Below are 20,717 nucleotides of genomic sequence, written 5' to 3' on the forward strand. Positions count from 1 at the left end.
TGTTTGTGGCATTGTCTGGAGTAATGGAGAAAATCTTCTTCTCTATACTCCCATTCCTTCAAAGATTCGAAGATCTTAGTAGCAATCAGATCACCTGTATGTGGAGACTTCATCTCACAAAATTCTAAAATCTTGTTGTTTAATCTCCAACCATCATCAATGTAGTGGCCAGTTAAACAGATATATCCCATATTCTGAGGCCTAGCTACCCATAAATCAATGGTGAGAAAAATCATGCCATGATGCTTCATAAACAGCCCTTTCAACTTCTCTTTCTCTATTTCATATCTCCTATAGACATCAAAGGTAGCAGTCTGTCTACTGATGTGTTGACAATCAGGATTTAAATACCTATCTCTTGTAGACTATGTTGACCAACATCATTCCCATGTATGATTTTCAAACAGGAAATTGGGTCTCTGGATATCAAGCTGCTTCAGGTAGCTTCCATTATGTTGTTGAGTAAATTCACCAGCTCTTGATGAGATCCTAACTTAATGCATATTTGTACAGTGCTTTTTCTATCCACCCCTATCTTCCAATGGCTGCTATATCCTTTGGTAATGGACGATTTGAGTTAAAAGGTACATTTTGCTTCTAATCTCAATTGGCTACATACATTGTGAAATAATTTTAAATGAAATCTTTCTATTATTCTCTTTGTGGTCATACAGCTGATGAAAATTGTGTATTTCTCTGTAATTTCTACGTGATGTCCGAAGATAACACTTGTGATGAACATAACAATTTGGAGTTGCCAATGCAAGCAGTTATCGTCACCATAATGTCACTGAAGAGGAAGAAAACGCCTAAAATATTTTATTATCTTAACACCATTGAGCTCTTGTTTAAAAAGAATCAAAAAACAATCCTTTATTTGTATGATCCAACCAAAAAAAGATGTAGCACACATACACATTTTAATGTGATCTCCATACTTCAATCTTTAACATGACATAAAAATCTTTAGTTTTGGGATCCAATGAACTCTAAAATCAAGCTCCTGATGTTTTTAGAACAACTAGATAAACTTTGTACTAAATCACTCCTCTTCATTGAAATTCCTCTTGTTTTCACAGATCTATGGGTCTGACTGGTAAATATTGTAGCTTTAATTTTTTTTGATGTAGAATTATAGCTGTAAATTTCTTGATGTAGCTTTAAATGTTATTACTCTAGAATTTTGGCGGTAAGATCTCAGCGGTAGATTATTTAAAAGGCATGATTGGTATCCATCTGCAGCAGATTAATATTACATACACGTGTTTAACACCATATTTAAAATGCGAAATTAAATTTTCTTTTATTGAATAAATAAAAAATAATACCAGTTTGTAATCAAATTAATGCCACTAGAAAAACTAATAATCTTTTAAAAATTTCATAACATAAATTAATCATTTAGAATTTTGTAATAATTTTTTTGCATAATAAAAACAGTCTGCAATTAAACTAATGCCACTGGAAAGACTAGTTTATACTCAAATTAGTATGACTTTGATTACTATGATGACTGTAATCAAACTAATAAGACATGAAAAACTAAGATGACTTTATTCTTTCAATAAAAGTTAAATGAAATGTTATACTTTTTTTGGAAAGCTAGAAAAATTGAGTTGTAGACATTTGGATTTCTAAAGCACTTCTACAGACGTTCTTTTGATAAATCTGTAGACATAAAAATGTTAATAAAGTCATTGAATTATCTAAGAAGTCATTATATTTTTGTTGAATAGTTATCTAAGAAGTCATTATATTTTTCTTGTTTTTTCAAGCTATTCCAATCCTTTAGATTATTAATATTTACAAATTTTGGACAATTATAGTTTTCTACAATAACAAAACGAATATTTTCTATCCTATAAAAAAACCAACAACGTAAAGTAAATTATAATATTTGTAGCCATTTAAGTCTCACATGAGGAAAACAATTTAATAACAAGTATTGCAAAACATGTTACATCATTATCATCACTTTTAAGTGTAGAAGTACGAAGCGTATATAATATTCATCTACTCAGTAAATTTAACTATTAGCAATATCTTCTTCTTAAACATACACTGTGGTAGTCGGAATCCACTAAATTCTCAAACGATTTTGATTTACCAACATATTGGTTCGCTTGTCCTCTCTTAAACACTTGACTCGTTTAGTTCATCTTTAAAAAACTATCTAGCAATTACATATATGTAATTTTCTGTTTTTGTTAAATTTAAGCTAAATATTTTCAGTCTTTTTTACTATATCATCACCACATTTATTCTCACAAAAATATATGACATGATTTAGTGAAAAATGTGGCATGGCATTCTTTTGATATGACAATCTTAATAATAAAGTTTTTGATTTTGTGTTAAGATTCCTAAAATGAAAAGAAAAATAACAACTGAGTATATACCATATATGTAAATTATCCACATTATTGTTAAAAAAAATTAAATAAGATAAATACAAGTATAAGAAAAATTTCACATCAACTTAGTATAAAAAGATAGCCAATTTTGTAAATAATTATATTTTTGTCAAAACTAAATGTACTTGTATCTTAACAAATACAAAAGTAAGATAAGTTTACTTAAAATTCAAAATTTTATTGAGAGTTAGATATCCTAAAACATTTTTAAATCCATAAATCATCATAAATAGGGGAGTAACCAAGTTTTTAGTTGTGGAATTTATTTGAATTTAAACACGGTACAATACATTAAACATTGGTTTGTTTAAAACATCATAAAATAAAAAAATAAATAACAAATAATTATATTAATTTTTTATATTTTATAATCGATAGATCAAAACTTTAAATACTAATAAATTCAAATTTTTATTTTATATAAAACAATGAAACAAAACACAAGATTTTCCTTAATTGAGTGAACATTTCATAAAATGTGTTGCATACCTTCATGATAAGAGATTTTGGACGCAATATTAGCCCTTGAAGAATTTGAAGCCAATGCCATAGGCATTCCACGACCTTTCAAATGTCGAATCAACCTGTTTGCACCTGGAAGGGCCTTGGTCTTGTCCATCCTACAAACACACAACACAAGAAATTCAAGAACCATAGAAACAAAAGAAGATGACAAACATCCGAATTGTTTTCATCAACACCACAGGGAAGTTCATAATCTTCAACAATGGTAGTCGCTGCTTCTAAGGGACTCTTCCCTACTATCTTAAGTGCTTGCTCTTCCATTCCATTGCCTTCCATATTTACACAGATACTTCCTCAATATGTTATATGTCACCCTCAACACCATCTACAAGAAAAAGACATCTGTTGAATACTGAAGTTACGATAATAAAACTGTAACAAAGTATTCATGTATACATGTGTTGATTAAGGTGCCATCGAGATCAATAAGAACACAAGACGAGATCATACACAAGTAACAGAGCAGAAATAAAGAGGAAGGGTTGATAAGTTGCACACGTGAGCTAAGAGATTCCTGGTTCGCAACCCTGGTCGGCTGGTCCTACCGAACATTTGAATTAGATACTGCTGTGTCCTGACCGGGTTTCTGATCCTACTGACCGGTACGAATTGTACGAACGACCGAGTGAACAAAATCAAACGATTCAAGTAAAGGAGATTCGGTTAAAACTGAATCAACCGGGTTGATTCAGCCACCGCGTCCTCTCTCTTTTTAATTAGTCTCAAGTCTTAACATGAACAATTCTTTATCAAACCCCACCACGTTTACTTTTTTTTTTACATGAAAAAGTTTTGTCTATCAGACCAACATGATCCTTAGATTGCATTATGAATGTTGAAGTTAGCAGAGAAAATTCAATATCTTGGTCTCTTCTTCTTTCTTCACAAGCACACACTCGTTTTACTGCTTGAGAAGGACCTTTTTAGTTCTTAGACAGAGTCAACTCCTTCGCCTTGTTGCTGTGCAAGATATCTCTCTCGTCGCTCCTTCTGTGTTTTTTTCAGAGAGGAGAGACCACAACGACAACGTCAGAATTTCAAAATCATCTAATGGGAAGAGATAATAGAGAGAAAGATTCTTAAGATGTAGCAAATGTGACTCACCCATTCATCAATCACAAGTCCTTCTCCAATCATCTTTGGACCTGTTTCCTCTGGTGGTTTCTTTCTTGCCTCCACTGCTGCATCTGCTTCAGCTAGCTGACGCTTTAGTTTCTCCAGTGCCTTTTTTCATTCATCACATATGTAATTAGAGAGAGAGACCATAAGAGTTTAGTATGTTACAGAATCATTTACATAGGCTTATACTCACAGGGTTGGGACGTTCTGGATCCAGGAAGATAACACGCAATATTTGCTCCTTAGACACATCTTCCTTCTGCTCATCAAACTGTAGAAAACAGAAACAAAAACAATCGATATTTCTTTAAAATGGAAAGAAGATTCAATGGAGCGTCAGAAATGTAAGAAGAAGACAAACAATAGCACACATGCTTGCTTTAAATGTCTGCCTAGAGAAAGTAACTGGAAATCTCTACTTGTTATGTTTTAGAGATGAACTAAAATATCATATGTTCCACTTGGATACTGACATATTGTTACTAACGTTTTCTAATTTTCAAAGAAGAGCTCAAAAGATCAACATACCAGCTCAGGTACATAGTCCATAGGACCTTTAACCTTCAGGCTCATGATTTTAAACTTAACCCTGCTCCTTTGGTCCATTGGCTTCTCGTTATTCTCAGGAGGCTCAACAAATTTGAACACTGTACATTTCAACAAAAGAGAAAGAAAAAATAGTCACAACACATGCACAGCCTACTATACCCAATTCTCTAATAGGGATAAGTGTAGAGAATAAGAAGAAGAATAATTACCAGTGGCGATAATAGTCTCTCCAGGGGCAAGAATAGCACCCGGCGGACGCATGAAGCAACTCTTCGGCTCAGTTGTTTGAAACTGGAAAAAGAGCAACAAGGGTAAAGCACATTGAAAACGCAAACACTCTGGTAATCAAAAACGCTTAGATACTTAAAAAAAAACATACCTTAAACGCTACATGTGATTTGCTGGTGTTTTTAATCTTAATAGCGCTCCTCACTTGCTTCCCAGGCTCATCTTCGCACACCAAAAGTAAACAACAATCTGGTTCAGTACTCTTCAATTCAATGAAGAGGAAAACAACTGACGACTCTTTAACTTGTAAACACACAAACAATAAAGCAAAGAATCAATCACTTTGATATAACCGCAAAATGTCATCTTTTACAGTGTTACTTGGGGATCAATTTAAAAATCAAAACTTTTGATTCAAAACGGCACCGTATCAAGTCTGCTACCTCTAAGATTAGTTCATTCAAGTAAACTCAGGTCAACGTCTAGTCTCAAAAGTTCAGAGCCATGCGACAAGAAAATGAACAAATCCAAAGTTACAAACTTTTTTCTTTCTCCGTGAAGTCAATAATATCATATTTATTTATTTACAAATCGATCCAAAATTAGATAGTGAGATTTAAAATCAGATCGAAGTTTTAATTAGCTTCAGAAACAACCCCCCAGATTTCCGATTAAGATGAGATTCGAACAAACTCACAAGGGAAATAGAGCTTCTCCGACGGATCAAGCTTCAATCTCCGTTTTACAGGCAGAAGCGACTTAGCGACGGACGATACTGAAGGCGAAGGAGTCGGGTGCTGGTTTTGACCCGATCCATCACCGTGAGGTCCGTTGTAGCCATGATGGTGGTGGTGGTGATGGTGATTATGGAGATGAGAAGATGCAGAAGAAGAGGAAGAAGCTCCCGACGGAAACGGTGACGTGGCGGCACTAGAGGCGTTTCCGTGAGAGTTTCGAAACGGGATTTTGAAGATACCCCAGCCTCGGCCGTCAGATGCTGGTTTCTCCTCCGTCGTCATAGTCATCGGAGGTCGATTCGCGGCGAAGAAACGGCGAGAGAGAGAGAGAGAGAGAGAGAGTTGACTCGTGAGGAGAGAGAGAGATGTGTTGTTTGTTTGTTGGAGAAGAGAGAGAGAGAGAGAGAGAGAGAGAGAGAGAGAGAGAGAGATCGGACGCGAGAGGGAGAGAGAGAAAGTGGATTTAACTAATTGACTTCACGTCCGGATTTAATTGATTTAACGAGTCATAGTTATGTGTTGTGTGCTTGATTAGTGCGGAAGAACATCGAATCGGAAAGTGGAGGTCGACTAAAATAAAAAGCGATCGAGACATAACCTCCCAACGACAGCGTATTCGATTCTCTTACAAAGTCGTTTTTTTTTTTAAGTCAAAACAAAGTCATTTTTAAATGTTCGCTTTCAAGTCTTTTTCGTGGTTTCCAGATAAATTCAAACTTTTTCGTTTTTTTATGTATTTTTTTTTTAGATCCTGATAATATTCAGCGGTGTTGAATACGTTTGATATGCACAGTACAAATATCGTACGGGTGGGGGGATTGATGACATACTTTTATCTTATTAGTCAATCTAACTCATATATCGGGGTAGGATTTGTTGTTTTTTCTTGAAATCTATAGCTTTCGATATGGGACTCAAACTCATTGTTCTTGAGGCAACGTCAAAAACTTTCTTAATGCATACATACATGTTAGTCTTTAACCTCGGGTTAAGCCAAGGTCCGGGAATGGGATGTTGATCAGTAGTGGTCAGGGTCGGATTCTAGAGAATTTACGGTCAGTGCATAATGTATTTTACTCCGTGTGTTTCTAAATAGAAATAGACGATGTTTTAGGAAGTTTTTGATGTTTCAAAATAGATTTAAAATAGATGATGTTTTTCTATATCAATGCACTTTTTAACTTTATCAAAAACTGCGTAACCAATGATGTTTTATAGTTTCTTCTGTGATTGGTTGAATAGTTTTAAATTTATATTTTAATAATAATATTTTTAAGATAAAAAATAAGTTTTTCATAATTGTGCACACTCCTAAAACTTCATGTATTTTGAAGAGAAATTTCCTATGATAACTTTTTTAAGTTTTTGTCACAAAAATAGTAATCAATGAAGAAAATGACCAAAATAAGTTTTATTAAAAGGTAAAAATGTATTTTTACCATAGGGTTAACTAATCTAGACGTAGGATTTAGAGTTAAAAGGTAGGGTTTTGGAGATAGGGTTTCAAAGTTAAAAAAAAAAATTAAAATTAAAATTTTCAAAATAAAAAAAAAACTATTTTGGTCAATATTTTTAGTGCTATTTTGTGGCAAAAACTTAAAAATGGCTATTTGAGAGAATTGCTCTATTTTGAAACAAAGGAAATATTATATATTGATCCCGCGGGACTCTAGCAAGAGAGAAAAATGAGTCTCAACAATTGTTTTGTAAGTAAGGCTAAACTGAAATTGTGGAAATATCTGAAACTCAATCTCATGAAATCTTGGAGACACACATTATATCTCATTCGATCCAATAAAGGCTTCTGTTATTTTATTTTAAACTCTACCGTAAGTTTGAAATCACATTCATTAGTTTAGGCTCTTAAATACATCCACGTACCTCGTTACTATCGTAATGCAAACACTCTTTCATGTCTTGTTTCCTAACATAATCACTTTATTTCCAAAACTATGAATTCTTTTGCTGCATTTAATCATTGTCCCGCAGAATTTTCGTAGATCTAATATATTTTAATATCTCTCTATATTGTATTTCCCGCAGTGCATAATGTATTTTACTCCCTATGTTTCTAAATAGATGATGTTTTATGAAGTTTTTGATGTTTCAAAATAGATGATATTTTCATATATCAATGCACTTTTTAACTTTATCAAAAACTGTGTAACCAATGATGTTTTATAGTCTCTTCTGTGATTGGTTGAATAATTTTTAATTTATATTTTAATAATATTTTTAAGATAAAAATAAATTTTTAATAATTGTGCGCAATCCTAAAACTTCATGTATTTTGAAACAGAGTGAATATTATATATTGATCCCGCAGGACTCTAGCAAGTAGGAACGAGGGAAAATGAGTCTCAACAATTGTTTTATAACTAAGGCTAAACTGAAATTGTAGAAATATCTGAAACTCAATCTCATGAAATCTTCGAGACACACATTTTATCTCATTCGATCCAATAAAGGTTTCTGTTATTTTATTCTAAACCTACCATAAGTTTGAAATCACATTCATTAGTTTAGGCTCCTAAATACATCCACATACCTCATTACTATCGTAATGGAAACACTCTTTTATGTCTTGTTTCCTAACATAATCACTTTATTTCCAAAACTATGAATTATTTTGCTGCATTTAATCGTTGTCCCGCAGTATTTCCGTAGATCTAATATATTTTAAAATATCTCTATATTGTATTTCTCGCAGTCGTTGTCCCGCAGTGCATAATGTATTTTACTCCCTATGTTTCTAAATAGATGATGTTTTAGGAAGTTTTTGATGTTTCAAAATAGATGATGTTTTCATATATCAATGCACTTTTTAACTTTATCAAAAACTGTGTAACCAATGATGTTTTATATTTTATTTTATGATTGGTTGAATAATTTTTAGTTTATATTTTAATAATATTTTTAAGGTAAAAAATAAGTTTTTAATAATTGTGCACAATCCTAAAATATCATGTATTTTGGAACAGAGTGAATTTTATATATTGATCCCGCATGACTCTAGCAAGTAGGAACGAGGGAAAATGAGTCTCAACAATTGTTTTGTAACTAAGGCTAAACTGAAATTGTGGAAATATCTGAAACTCAATCTCATGAAATCTTCGAGACACACATTTTATCTCATTCGATCCAACAAAAGCTTCTGTTATTTTATTTTAAACCTACCATAAGTTTGAAATTACATTCATTAGTTTAGGCTCCTAAATACATCCACATACCTCATTACTATCGTAATGGAAACACTCTTTTATGTCTTGTTTCCTAACATAATCACTTTATTTCCAAAACTATGTATTCTTTTGCTGCATTTAATCGTTGTCCCGCAGTATTTCCGTAGATCTAATATTTTTTTTTAAATCTCTCAATATTGTATTTCTCGCAGTTATTGTCCTGTAGTGCATAATGTATTTTACTCCCTCTGTTTCTAAATAGATGATGTTTTATGAAGTTTTTGATGTTTCAAAATAGATGATGTTTTCATATATCAATGCACTTTTTAACTCTATCAAAAACTGTGTAACCAATGATGTTTTATATTCTCTTTTGTGATTGGCTGAATAATTTTTAATTTATATTTTAATAATATTTTTAAGATAAAAAATAAGTTTTTAATAATTGTGCACAATCCTAAAACATCATGTATTTTGAAATAGAGTGAATATTATATATTGATCCCGCAGGACTCTATCAAGTAGGAACGAGGGAAAATGAGTCTCAACATTGTTTTGTAACTAAGGCTAAACTGAAATTGTGGAAATATCTGAAACTCAATCTCATGAAATCTTCGAGACACACATTTTATCTCATTCGATCCAATAAAGGCTTATGTTATTTTATTTTAAACCTACCATAAGTTTGAAATCACATTCATTAGTTTAGGCTCCTAAATACATCGACATACCTCATTACTATCATAATGGAAACACTCTTTTATGTCTTGTTTCCTAACATTATCACTTTATTTCCAAAACTATGAATTCTTTTGCTGCATTTAATCATTGTCCCACAGTATTTCCGTAGATCTAATGTATTTTAAAATCTCTCTATATTGTATTTCCCGCAGTCGTTGTCCCGCAGTGCATAATGAATTTAACTCCCTTTGTTTCTAAATAGATGGTGTTTTAGGAAGTTTTTTGATGTTTCAAAATAGATTATGTTTTCACGTATCAATGCACTTTTTAACTTTATCAAAAATTGTGTAACCAGTGATGTTTTATAGTCGCTTTTGTGATAGGTTAAATAATTTTTAATTTATATTTTAATAATATTTTAAAGATAAAAATAAATTTTTAATAATTGTGCACAATCCTAAAACTTCATGTGTTTTGAAACAAATAGAATATTATATATTGATCCTGCAGGATTCTAGCAAGTAGGAACGAGCGAAAATGATTCTCAACAATTGTTTTGTAACTAAGGCTAAACTGAAATTGTGGAAATATCTGAAACTCAATCTCATGAAATCTTGGAGACACACATTTTATCTCATTTGATCCAATAAAGCCTTCTGTTATTTTATTTTAAACTCTACCATAAGTTTGAAATCATATTCATTAGTTTACTTCAATAACTTTTTGTGTTAGTAGTAAACACAGCATCACGTATAGGAATATTGTTTGCGCCACATATTTTATTTGTTTTCTCCATTAGATAAGAATCTTGTTGACTATTAGTTAACATGCCCATTAATTTGATCGTATACAAAGAAAGAACTTTCATTTTTCTTGAAATTGTTTTTTTTTTTTCATTTTCGAACCATGTATCTTTCTCCGATAATCCTAAATACACCCACGTACCTCATTACTATCGTAATGCAAACACACTTTTATGTCTTATTTCCTAACATAGTCACTTTATTTCCAAAACTATGAATTTTTTTGCTGCATTTAGTCGTTGTCCCGCAATATTTTCGTACATCTGTATATTTTAAAATCTCTATTTTGCTTGACTTTCACTTCATACTAGATAGTAATCCGCGCAAGCGCGGATAAGATATCTATATTAATATTGAAATTACATATTATGATTATGTATAACATAAGGTATACTTTAAATAATAGTTAGATAGAACTAAATGTATGATTGTTCTCAGGGACGAAGCCAAAGACTTTTTATAATAGATTTACTAATATTAAAATTTAATATATGGTGTTTACAAGTTTAAGAAGAAGTTTTGGAAAATATTTTTTTTTATATTTCGCCTATCACGTTGTAGTAGTTATGGACTTACGTGTTTAACAAATAAAATCGAAAAAAATGGATCAATAACATATTATAAGCAAAACAATAACCGTGTGAAATAAAATAATTATAGCTCCTTTAAATTCAGAAAACATAATAGCATAATAAAAAAAATTGAAGGTTATTTGACCCTCTAAATTGTAAAGGTTGCTCCAGATGCGACCAGCACGTGAGACTTACTGGTGGTTCATTCCTGGAAGTTTCTTCTCATCTTCAAGGTCGTCTAATGCAGAGCTCTCATGGCGGCAAAGGTGGTGACACTCGCATGCTTATATTGCTTGCTCGATAGAATAATACACTAGCCGAGACGATTTACAGTTATTCAGTCTCCTCCAAACAGAGATCACCTCATCGAGCTGTAACAAAACCGAGTACGACATATTTATCTAGAAATAAATTTTCAACGTCCTCTTTTAGCAATGAGAGACGGTTCTCAAGAACGTGAGTGGTCTGCTAAATGCATGAAAGCAGGTATGGAGAAAAGGGTTATTTCATTAACACTTAGCATCGCACTAAAGTTTCATCGTTTTGTCGTCTCTACGGATCTGTCGACTTAATGGCGATAGATCAGATGGGTTACTGTTTTTAACATAAACGTATAGAGAAATAAGGAATTTTTATTGATGCTATGATTATATTGAGAGGATTGATAAATCACGTAATCGAACTTGAAACTGAAGGTTATCACGTAAAAATGTTCGTTGAGAAAAGTATAGATGGTATAAAGTTCTTTTAAAAAAATATTAGTGTGAACGCATTAAATTCACAGTTTAGTTTTGGTGAGAAACGTTCTATGTGTGACACCTAAGCGTTTTACTAAATAAAAGTTTCTCGTGAAGCTACGTCACCACGTCACATATTTTGCCAATAAACTTTTTAGGTAAGTTTTAAAAGTGTTTTTCCTTTAATATATAGGGGATAAGAAAATACTATCGTCAACAAAAAAGATCCAAAATTTTTCTCTAGCAATACGAAACACAAGGATACAATTATCTTTTTCACTTTTGTAAACAACGAGATTAGTACATTAATAAACAGAAAAAGAAAAGATAAGAAGTTTCCTTGTCTTAAGCTCCTATAGGAATAGTAGGCCCTCTTGGTTCTCCTTTAAAATAAATTTGCTAATTGATCGATGTGATGCAACTCATCTATCAAAAGGTTACTCCACAGTTAAATCTATTTTTTTAGATGATGTAGAAGTAGAACTTAATTAAGAATGTGCTTATACTTGGATATTTGCTGCTTATGTCGAAGATTGAGACTGAGACTGCCTCAGGATATGTTAGAAGTGTAAAGTTTCAATTTTTATAAAAATTTACTTTAGCAAACAAAATACTTATATATGTATATCTTTTAAACCAAATTTAGTTTTATATTTTTAACTAAACTTATTGCAAAGAATTTCTCAGAAAAATATTTTGCAATATAATTTATATATAGTTAAAAAAGAAAATTGTTAAATGGTCCCAAATTTTTAAGTAAGAAACTTCTTCTCGCAGCCAGGGGCGGACGCAAGTAAGAGATGGGTGGGGCATGTGCTCCATGCTATTTTGTCTTTTTCCTTAAGAAATTAATACTAAGTTTACATTAGTGCTTTTAATTTGAATATTCTTTACTACATGGTCTCATATAATATAAATTTGCCCCATACTGTATAAGGTTTTGGATCCGCCCCTGCTCGCAGCTTATTTTGATTGTCGGATTGTTCTTCTCCAGCGATCAGCACATGCTCGTAGCCTCGTACCAAACATAATCCCATCATTTGATTTCTTTTTCGTGTTCTAATCACGAGCGTAATGCTTGCTTATCAAGTCTTTTGCTAATTTTTTTTTATTTTTTTACGGTATTACGAAAAATATTATTTAAAAATATATATATATATTTAAACATTATATAGATGATTTGTTTTTAACTACGTCAACTTAAACTGTCTTATGAAATCCAACGGTATTGTTTACAACGAAAATCTCTTATTATATTTTTTTTATTAATCTGCATATTTCGTTCTTTTTGAGATTCTAAATACAAACTTCCTTATTTTTCTTTGTATCTGAAATACAAACTTCCTTATGTAACAACCTTTTATGAACTATATGGACTAAAGGACCTTCCACCGCTAATTTCTTGTCTATCTAATGATTTAAGATGACCTTCAGGTGACGATACTAAGTGGCAGTGTTCATAGTGACACCAAACTCTCTTTGCTTTTCTTTCTCTATGAGTTGGAAGATGGGGATAACACTTATCCGTTATGTTTGTTAGCCTGCGCTGGAATATCTTAGTGGGGAGGTAACCTAATTTAGTATTCAGATCACACAAATCTGATCAAATGTACAAGGAAATGGTTAAAATATGTGTGGTTTGAAAGTGAATTGCTCGGAATTTGTTAAGGTTATCAGTCATGGAGAAGAACACCGAGATATAAGAGCTTTGATATATGATATCAGAAGACTAAAGTGGATGTATGCTGCTTTGATAATGCTAGCTAGGAGCTTTAATGTGTTACCAGAGCTTCTTTGGGACATGTCCCTCGAAAGCTGATATTATTCCCTGATGTTTAATTTAGCAAAATTGCGTGTCTGATGTTGATTATGTTTCCTCTCACGTATCTTTCTTTTGGATGTATCAACATGCATTTGCATAGTTTCTCGAATTGATCAATGAAATAGTTATTTCAGAAAATCTTTCGGATCAAATCTAAGGTATGTAATATGATAGCAATTCGTAATATGAGAGTAGAATGTCAAATACAAACTCATATATAATTCATGAATATGGATTGCAATAAGTGTATAATCAACTCCAAAATCACGGAGGCTCTCGTATCATTAAGTTAATTAAAATACGTCATATACGAATGATTTTGTATTTTAGCAGTATTTATATTTAGCGCTGAGATTTTTGATCAACCAATCGTGAAAATATTAAATGCACACGAATCTTTTCATTTTCCAGAGAGTTCTCGAGTGTGTTGCTGTCGTTCCTCCTGATTTCATATGATAATTTTTAATATTGTCAAGGTAGCCATCAACTCTGTTATCAAACAAGTCCCAAAACTGACCAATTTGTTATATTAAAAAACAAAGTAATAGGTAATATAAGACGTATATTAGATATAATATGCATGGAAGTCTTACGTAAGGGCCTTAAGTGGCCACATCAACTGCACAACCATTACGATTTCGTATCAAATGGATCTCGTTTTTATGTATCAAATGGATCTCCTTTTTTATGTATAGATAAATGGATCTTTTGGTCATTGTCTGCTGACTCTGCTCCTTTAGACTGTTTAGGGTTCAAAGTCTTTTGTTTAATACGAACCAATTTTTAAAAAAAATTAAGAAAACGAATCTATACGGGAACAATCTATATATAGTTTATTATTCTATCTCTTACATAAGTATATATCAGTTGAGTTACTCCATAAACATATGGCTCTTGATTGCTATTGCCTATACTCGAAATTGACGGCGAGTACGTTTTTTTTTTTTTATAACTTTGGTGTGATACTAAAAGCTGTTTAGTTACAGTGACTAATCACCAAGAGACCCATAGAAATCCAGGTTTTCTTATCACTTAAAATGTCTGTGAATGACCAAATGGAATCGAACCCAGGACGGAACCTCCAGCTGGAACTTCTTTACCACTAGGCCAAGACCACTTGATTAACGGTGAATACGTTTGTGTTTGGATAAATCGCAAGAAAGACAATACCACATTATAACCGAAATTGTTTTCTGAAATTTATGGTGCTTAAAATGTGTTTAAGAATGTGTTTTCATATAACCGAATAAAGTTTTTAATTTTGATATTTTGTTGCACCTATAAGAGCACATCCATCCATGATATCTTATAAAAAATGAAGAAAAAACTAATATAATTTTAGACAAAAAACACTGATAATAGGTATTTCAAAACTTGAAAATATCTCAGTATTTTGTTTATTATTTTTGAGTATTTTCATTATATCATGAACGGAAGTACTTTAATATTGTGTAACCATGTGGACCGCCGGGCCAAACATATGTATATAATTAATCGATTAATTCATTTGTCAAAACGTTAATCAAAGTAATGTGATTTGGTCAACTATATATATATAAACGTGGGCTTCTCACCGTGGCAAATTCTCCATCATGCGCAACAGCGCAAGCAACGCCCTAGCTAGATTTTCGACAGAGTATAGCCTAATATAGCATTAACACCTAAACCTTATCCATAATATTTATTTAGACTTGACTCATTTATTTATTCCTTCAATGGCATAATCTCACACCTTAAAACGATTTCATTCGTAGTTAGACCCGATAGATTCTTCAATCTCAAACGCCGAGACATAACCATAATACTACGGGGTCTTTTACGTTATTAAATTCAACTTCTTTAGTTCTTTAAATAATCGCTAATATAGGTTATGAGAAATGGTTATGAAAGAGTTAACTATATTTAAGTAGTCTGTATGTGTGATGTTCCTAATAATTTGGATCTATAAGAATCAGTGATTAATAATATATATCTATCGTTTTATGACAAAAAAAACTAAGTAATCCGTGGAATGTAAATAATATAGATTTGAAAGTGATACGACTATTCCTCTCAGTGCCAATTAAATATTCACAAATCTATTGCTATTCATATTATTTTTTTCTTGAAACTTATTCATAATTATTTGAAGGTTATGATCAATAATTAATCTATGCATATGTATTTTTATACTGTAGAATACTTTTTTATTGTTATGCTTTCTTTTGTAAGATGATATGAAAGAAAACCCAAAGTTTTTAGTATATATTACTCCATCCGTTTCACAAAGATAGATTTTTTAGTGTTTTCACACATATTAAGAAAACATATTAAATCACTATAATAAATATATTGTTTTCTGTAATTTTAATTTTTAATAATTTTTAACCGATAGTGATTCATTAAAGTCAATTAATTTTCTGAAAAATCACAATTTTTTCATAGAAAATACAAAAAAATTGTCTTTGTAAAACAGAATTTGTTTTCTAAAACATTTACCTTAATGAAACGGATAAAGTATATCTTAACACCGTTCCAAAACAATTGTCGTTGTGGTTTTTCTATATTCATATTGGGCACATGAAATTCAACATCCAGAAAATCAAAATCCGTATGACAATTGTTAAAAAAAGGAACACATGTCGTTTAGCTAGTGGTTCACACTAGCGGCCAATGGTCCTCATATCATGACATGCAAAATGTACCAATGGTTTATTTTATTTAAGTGAAATGAATGATGACATTACCCTTGATTCATCATGTGAGCTTCCTTACTCTTTTTTTGACAGCCACAATGTTGTAAAGTGAATCAATCGTCTTTTGTGGAACCTGCTGTTTAGACGCCTTAGAGAAGGCTTCTCCATTTTTCTGTCGTCCATTCGTTAAAAACAGAAGACCTTACTCTTTATAATTTGATTTAAACATACAAGAAAATTAATTGAGTAATCACACACTTTGTTTTATCTATATTTATATATATTCAAATACAATAGTATATATGTGTGTATATATATATATCTACTAATGTGAGGTTAAAGAGAGCTACTAAGTATCATACATAGTATATATCTCGATTTTGGAAGCACCGTATCCTAGTGGTTAAGGTTTAAAAACTTATACATTCAGGTCAGGAATTCTAATCTGAGACTATGCAATTTCTTGCAGATTGTACATTATAAGAAATCGAGGTTTCAATTTCCGGAAAAAGTGATTTATTAAACAATTATGCAGACTACGGAAGAACGACTTATAAGAGATTTTCAAAATGTTACAAGTGAATCCGGTCAGGTATGAATTTTCATAGGACGGCTCTGCAGTTAGGCATATATCCTCATAAAGTAAGTAGTATTGTCGGTTGTCGAATCGTCTATGTAATCTTTCTCATAATTGTAATATCACAATAAAACATGATATGAGTTAAAGTTGAGAAGAATCTTCGTAGGACGGCCATGATGATGCACTTAGGCGTAAATACTCATAAGGTAGGTAATATTGTCGGTTGTCGAATCATCTGAGTAATTTTTTTCATAATTGTAATATCATAATAAATCGGCGTTAAAAAAATAAAATAATATATATATATATATATATCCCGATCTGCAAAGAGTTGGGGCGTGTAAGTTAATTGTATTTTCTTTGACCAAAAAGGTAGTTAATTGTAATTTGTCAGGTGTACGTATGTTTTTCTATATTATTATTAACTATCTTTTTAAAAGTGCAAAAATTAGTCCAAATGAGCAAAAACATGATATGAGTTGAAGTTGAGAGGGATGAACGAACGTGGTATCTTCATGTTGGCAACAGCTAATGTGTAACCTCCCCACAAATCTTGGAGAGGGACGCTCTTTACTCAATTTTCACCTCTTTGATGGTGTTACTCATTATCATTATTGTTATTTTTTAAAAATATATTCATAAGATCATTATTTATAGTTTATCTAACTAATAAAGTTGTAACAAGAATACTCATGCGGTTACAAATATAATGATATATTTCCCTCCAACTTCTCTCTTGCTTGAAACCCTAACGCGAGTGCCTCACTCTCCTGTCAGCGGCTGCCGCGTCCCTTAGGCGGTCGTTGGAGCTTGCTCAACGGTGTCTCTGTGTCTCTGTTTCCTCTGTTTATTTTTGTCTTCTCTGTTATTTTAATTGCGGTGGAGGTTGGGCCCAACCGTGGTTCTCCGGTTCAGATCCGACGATCTTGGTAGCAGATCTGGGATGTTCTTCACGGCGTGGATGGGTTTTGAGGACGGCTCCTCTTCTTGCTTGGTCCTGTTAAAGTCTCGCTCCAGATCTCTGTCTGGAGGGTTTTCTATGCCACGGTGGTGTGTCCTTCGAGCTAGGCGGCGCGTGAGTGCTGGGTAAATCTCTTTTGGGCGTGTGGCTGTGTGGTCGCGTCTCCCTTATGTGGATTTGAGTCTGAAGTATCTCGATCTTTCGTCTCTCCATTTCAACTTCGGGTTTCTCCGGTGGTCGTGTGTGGAGTGCTATGTAGGTGGGTTGTCGACTCTTTCCTGTGGGTACTCTGGTGGCAGCGTACGGTGAGGTGTTCTTCTCTTTTAGCGAGTGGTTTCGGCCGCGTTAGAATAGTGGCCTCCTCTTCGAAGTAGGTTTGGGTCCAGCGTGTGGCGCTCCCGGTCGCTACCTCTCTCTCCCTCTTGTGTTTTGGCGGTGGGTTTGCTCTGTGGATGTGGGTGTGTCTGTCGACAGAGACTAGGTTTCAATTGAGCTTTCGGCCTAATAGCTTGTTCGAAGGTTGTTTCGCCGGAGGAGCTGTGCCCAACCGATCCCTTTGCTCTATATGAACCTTGGGTTAAATGGATGTACACGGTCCCGGGACTAGTTGGTTGGAGGCGACATTCTTCAGCTACTAGTTCCGAACGACGGCATCGTTGGTTCGTGGACACCTCCTCGTATCGCCGGCTAAATAATTTTGTACGGGTTTGCAGGTCTGAGATTGTGATTCTTTTAGGAGGTCTTGATGAGTGGGTTCCGAGTGGGTCACTCGGAAGTTGTAGGAGCCGTAGCATCAAGGTTTGAGGGTGCCTTTCTCTCGGTAGCTAGCGGCAACCAGATGCTCGTTCCGCTTATTCCTCTTCTTCACAGTCCATCACTGCTTCGTTGTTGTCCGGGTCATTGTCTTGGTCTCGTCTCCTTTCATCTTAGTATAATTCACTGTTTAGACTCTCTGTTTAGATTTAATTTTTGAATCTTACTTGTTGCTGTGTAATTTCTGTAATAAATTGAAAAATTGTATAATATTTAATATTTTACCAAAAAAAAATAACGCTTATGCGTCGACAAAGCTCTGAACAAACTATTTCCTTATAACTGCGTTTTTTTTTTTTTTTTTTTAGTTATGGGTTATCCCTGTACGAAATATAACATGTTAATCAGTCCTCTCTCGTTGCTCAAAAAAAAAGAATCAGTCCTCTCTCAACAACGAGATTTACATATCATCGTCAAGCGGATCTTATATGCTATAACTAGATATCATTTATATAGGTTTTCATTATTTGCTTGATGAATTTTTTTTTTCTTTTTTCTTTAAATAGATATATTATTTTATGACCCAAAACGGGATTTCAAGTTTCGATTAAAAGCTCAATTTGAACAAAATGATCTAAATCAAACGTAAACTAAGTTAGCTTCGCTCAACCACCACCCCGGCGCATTCCACTAGTTGTCTCCGCAATCCTTAGATTATCAATTGCCGTTCTCAACCGTTAATGGTATCCACAAAGAAGGTGGTGTTCACCTCGTTTCCTCGGTTGCCGATTACTTCTCGTGCCATTACCGGAGTAGCTGGTTCTTGACGATCTCATCAAGCTTGTTCTCTCCGCCGACTTTAACCTCATTATCCGGGTGGAAGAGAGGCAAAGATAACATACCAGAGCTTCGAGAAACAATAGGTTGTGATGAAGGCAAACCCCAAAATCGAGTGTTCCTTAACCTTAAAAGCCGACTCTCCACCTCCGCAACCGGAGACACCTCGGTGAATATTTTAAATACTATAGATGGTTATATATGAGAAATTGATGAGATTAATAAAGGATCTTGTTTTTATTTCTTAGGTTGATATCTCATATATATATATTTCACGATCATGATGAATAGGACCAACAAAACTTCATAATTTCAACGTTACTGCAACTTCACGAGTTATCAAAGTTCCAATCACTACAAGAAAACAGGGGGATTCTGATGGCCGAAATCGTCGGTAATTCGTCGGAATCGGTCTATTCCGACGAATTTCCGACGAACCCGTCCGTCGGTATCGTTTCGTCGGAAAAAAAAAATTCGTCGGAATTTCGTCAGAAATTCTGACGAATACCAAGAAACGTCATTCTGACAAACTTCCGACGATATTACGATGCGGCTACACGAGACCAGAGTTCATCGGAAAACTACAATTCCGACGAACGTGGTTCCTCGGTTTAATCTGACGAACTGTAGGCGTCGGAATTTACCGACGGACATCGGTCGTCGGAATATACCGACGAACCACGTTCGTCGGTATATTCCGACGGAAATGAGTTTGTCGGTAAATTCTGACGGATATATGTCCGTCGGTATATTCCGACGACCGTTGTCCGTCGGTATATACCCTTTTTTTTTACAAATTAATTTTGCATTTTTATATATTTTTTGATATTAATAAATTTAAAAAATTGGAAATTTAAAACTAATAATATTATAAAATTTAAATTCATAAAAACCGAAATAGGAAAAAAACATTCATAAAGTTTAAAATTCATACAAACCGAAATAGAAAAAAAAAACATTCCGAAAGTTTTATAAAGCCGAAATAAACTAAGATGAACTCGAAGACATCAAACGATCTAGCTTCTGCATAATCTCGGTGTTGAACTTCTTCTGGGATGCCAACTCAGCAAGGATAGTGGCATTCTCCGAACGGATAGTGGCATTCTCCGAAAGGATAGTGGTGTTCTGCTCCTCCAATGCCCCAATCCGTTCATCTTTGTCATGTAGCTCCTCGAGAATCATGGGATCGGCATACGGAGCTTGCGAAGAAGATGCCGGATACGAAGAAGCACGACGGGCCAACCCAACTAAACGGCCTCCTTTCCTTTTAGGAACCGCCTACAAAAATATTTAAAGTAAGTAAATATGGACAAGTAAGTAATCGACATTATAAAAAAAATATATTAATAAAAAAAATTACCTTTTCAACCATCTCATTTATTTGCAATAGAGACAGGTTGGTTGAAGCTCCCGTGGAGTCGCCGTCATCAGAGAGAGGCTGAGATTGAGAAACTATCTCAGCTTCCACCAAATCAACTACACCTCTGATCACGGGGTCCTGAATTTGACCCGTCGTCTTGTTAGTGTGAGCCACCTTAATGA

The 20,717-nt window shown here is 33.4% G+C and overlaps 1 protein-coding gene across 2 annotated transcripts; it reads right to left on the reverse strand.

Annotated features, from left to right (window-relative positions):
* Nucleotides 1-3,582: 3,582 nt before the first annotated feature.
* LOC106433749 (vesicle-associated protein 4-2-like) lies at nucleotides 3,583-6,090 on the reverse strand. 2 transcript variants are annotated; one of them, XM_048751418.1, is made up of 7 exons: nucleotides 5,533-6,090; nucleotides 4,987-5,057; nucleotides 4,817-4,898; nucleotides 4,587-4,705; nucleotides 4,252-4,329; nucleotides 4,044-4,163; nucleotides 3,583-3,929 (listed from the first exon to the last, which is right to left on the reverse strand). In XM_048751418.1, the coding sequence occupies exons 1-7, from the start codon at nucleotides 5,858-5,860 to the stop codon at nucleotides 3,870-3,872; spliced, it is 858 nt and encodes a 285-aa protein (XP_048607375.1). In that variant the 5' UTR covers nucleotides 5,861-6,090; the 3' UTR covers nucleotides 3,583-3,869. The 2 variants fall into 2 exon arrangements, with proteins under 2 accessions (XP_048607375.1, XP_048607374.1); XM_048751417.1 differs by having other exon boundaries at nucleotides 4,987-5,138; nucleotides 5,533-5,999.
* Nucleotides 6,091-20,717: the final 14,627 nt, after the last annotated feature.

Source organism: Brassica napus, chromosome C3 (genome assembly GCF_020379485.1).
Source record: "Brassica napus cultivar Da-Ae chromosome C3, Da-Ae, whole genome shotgun sequence".
In the NCBI taxonomy this organism is placed as follows: Eukaryota; Viridiplantae; Streptophyta; class Magnoliopsida; order Brassicales; family Brassicaceae; genus Brassica; species Brassica napus.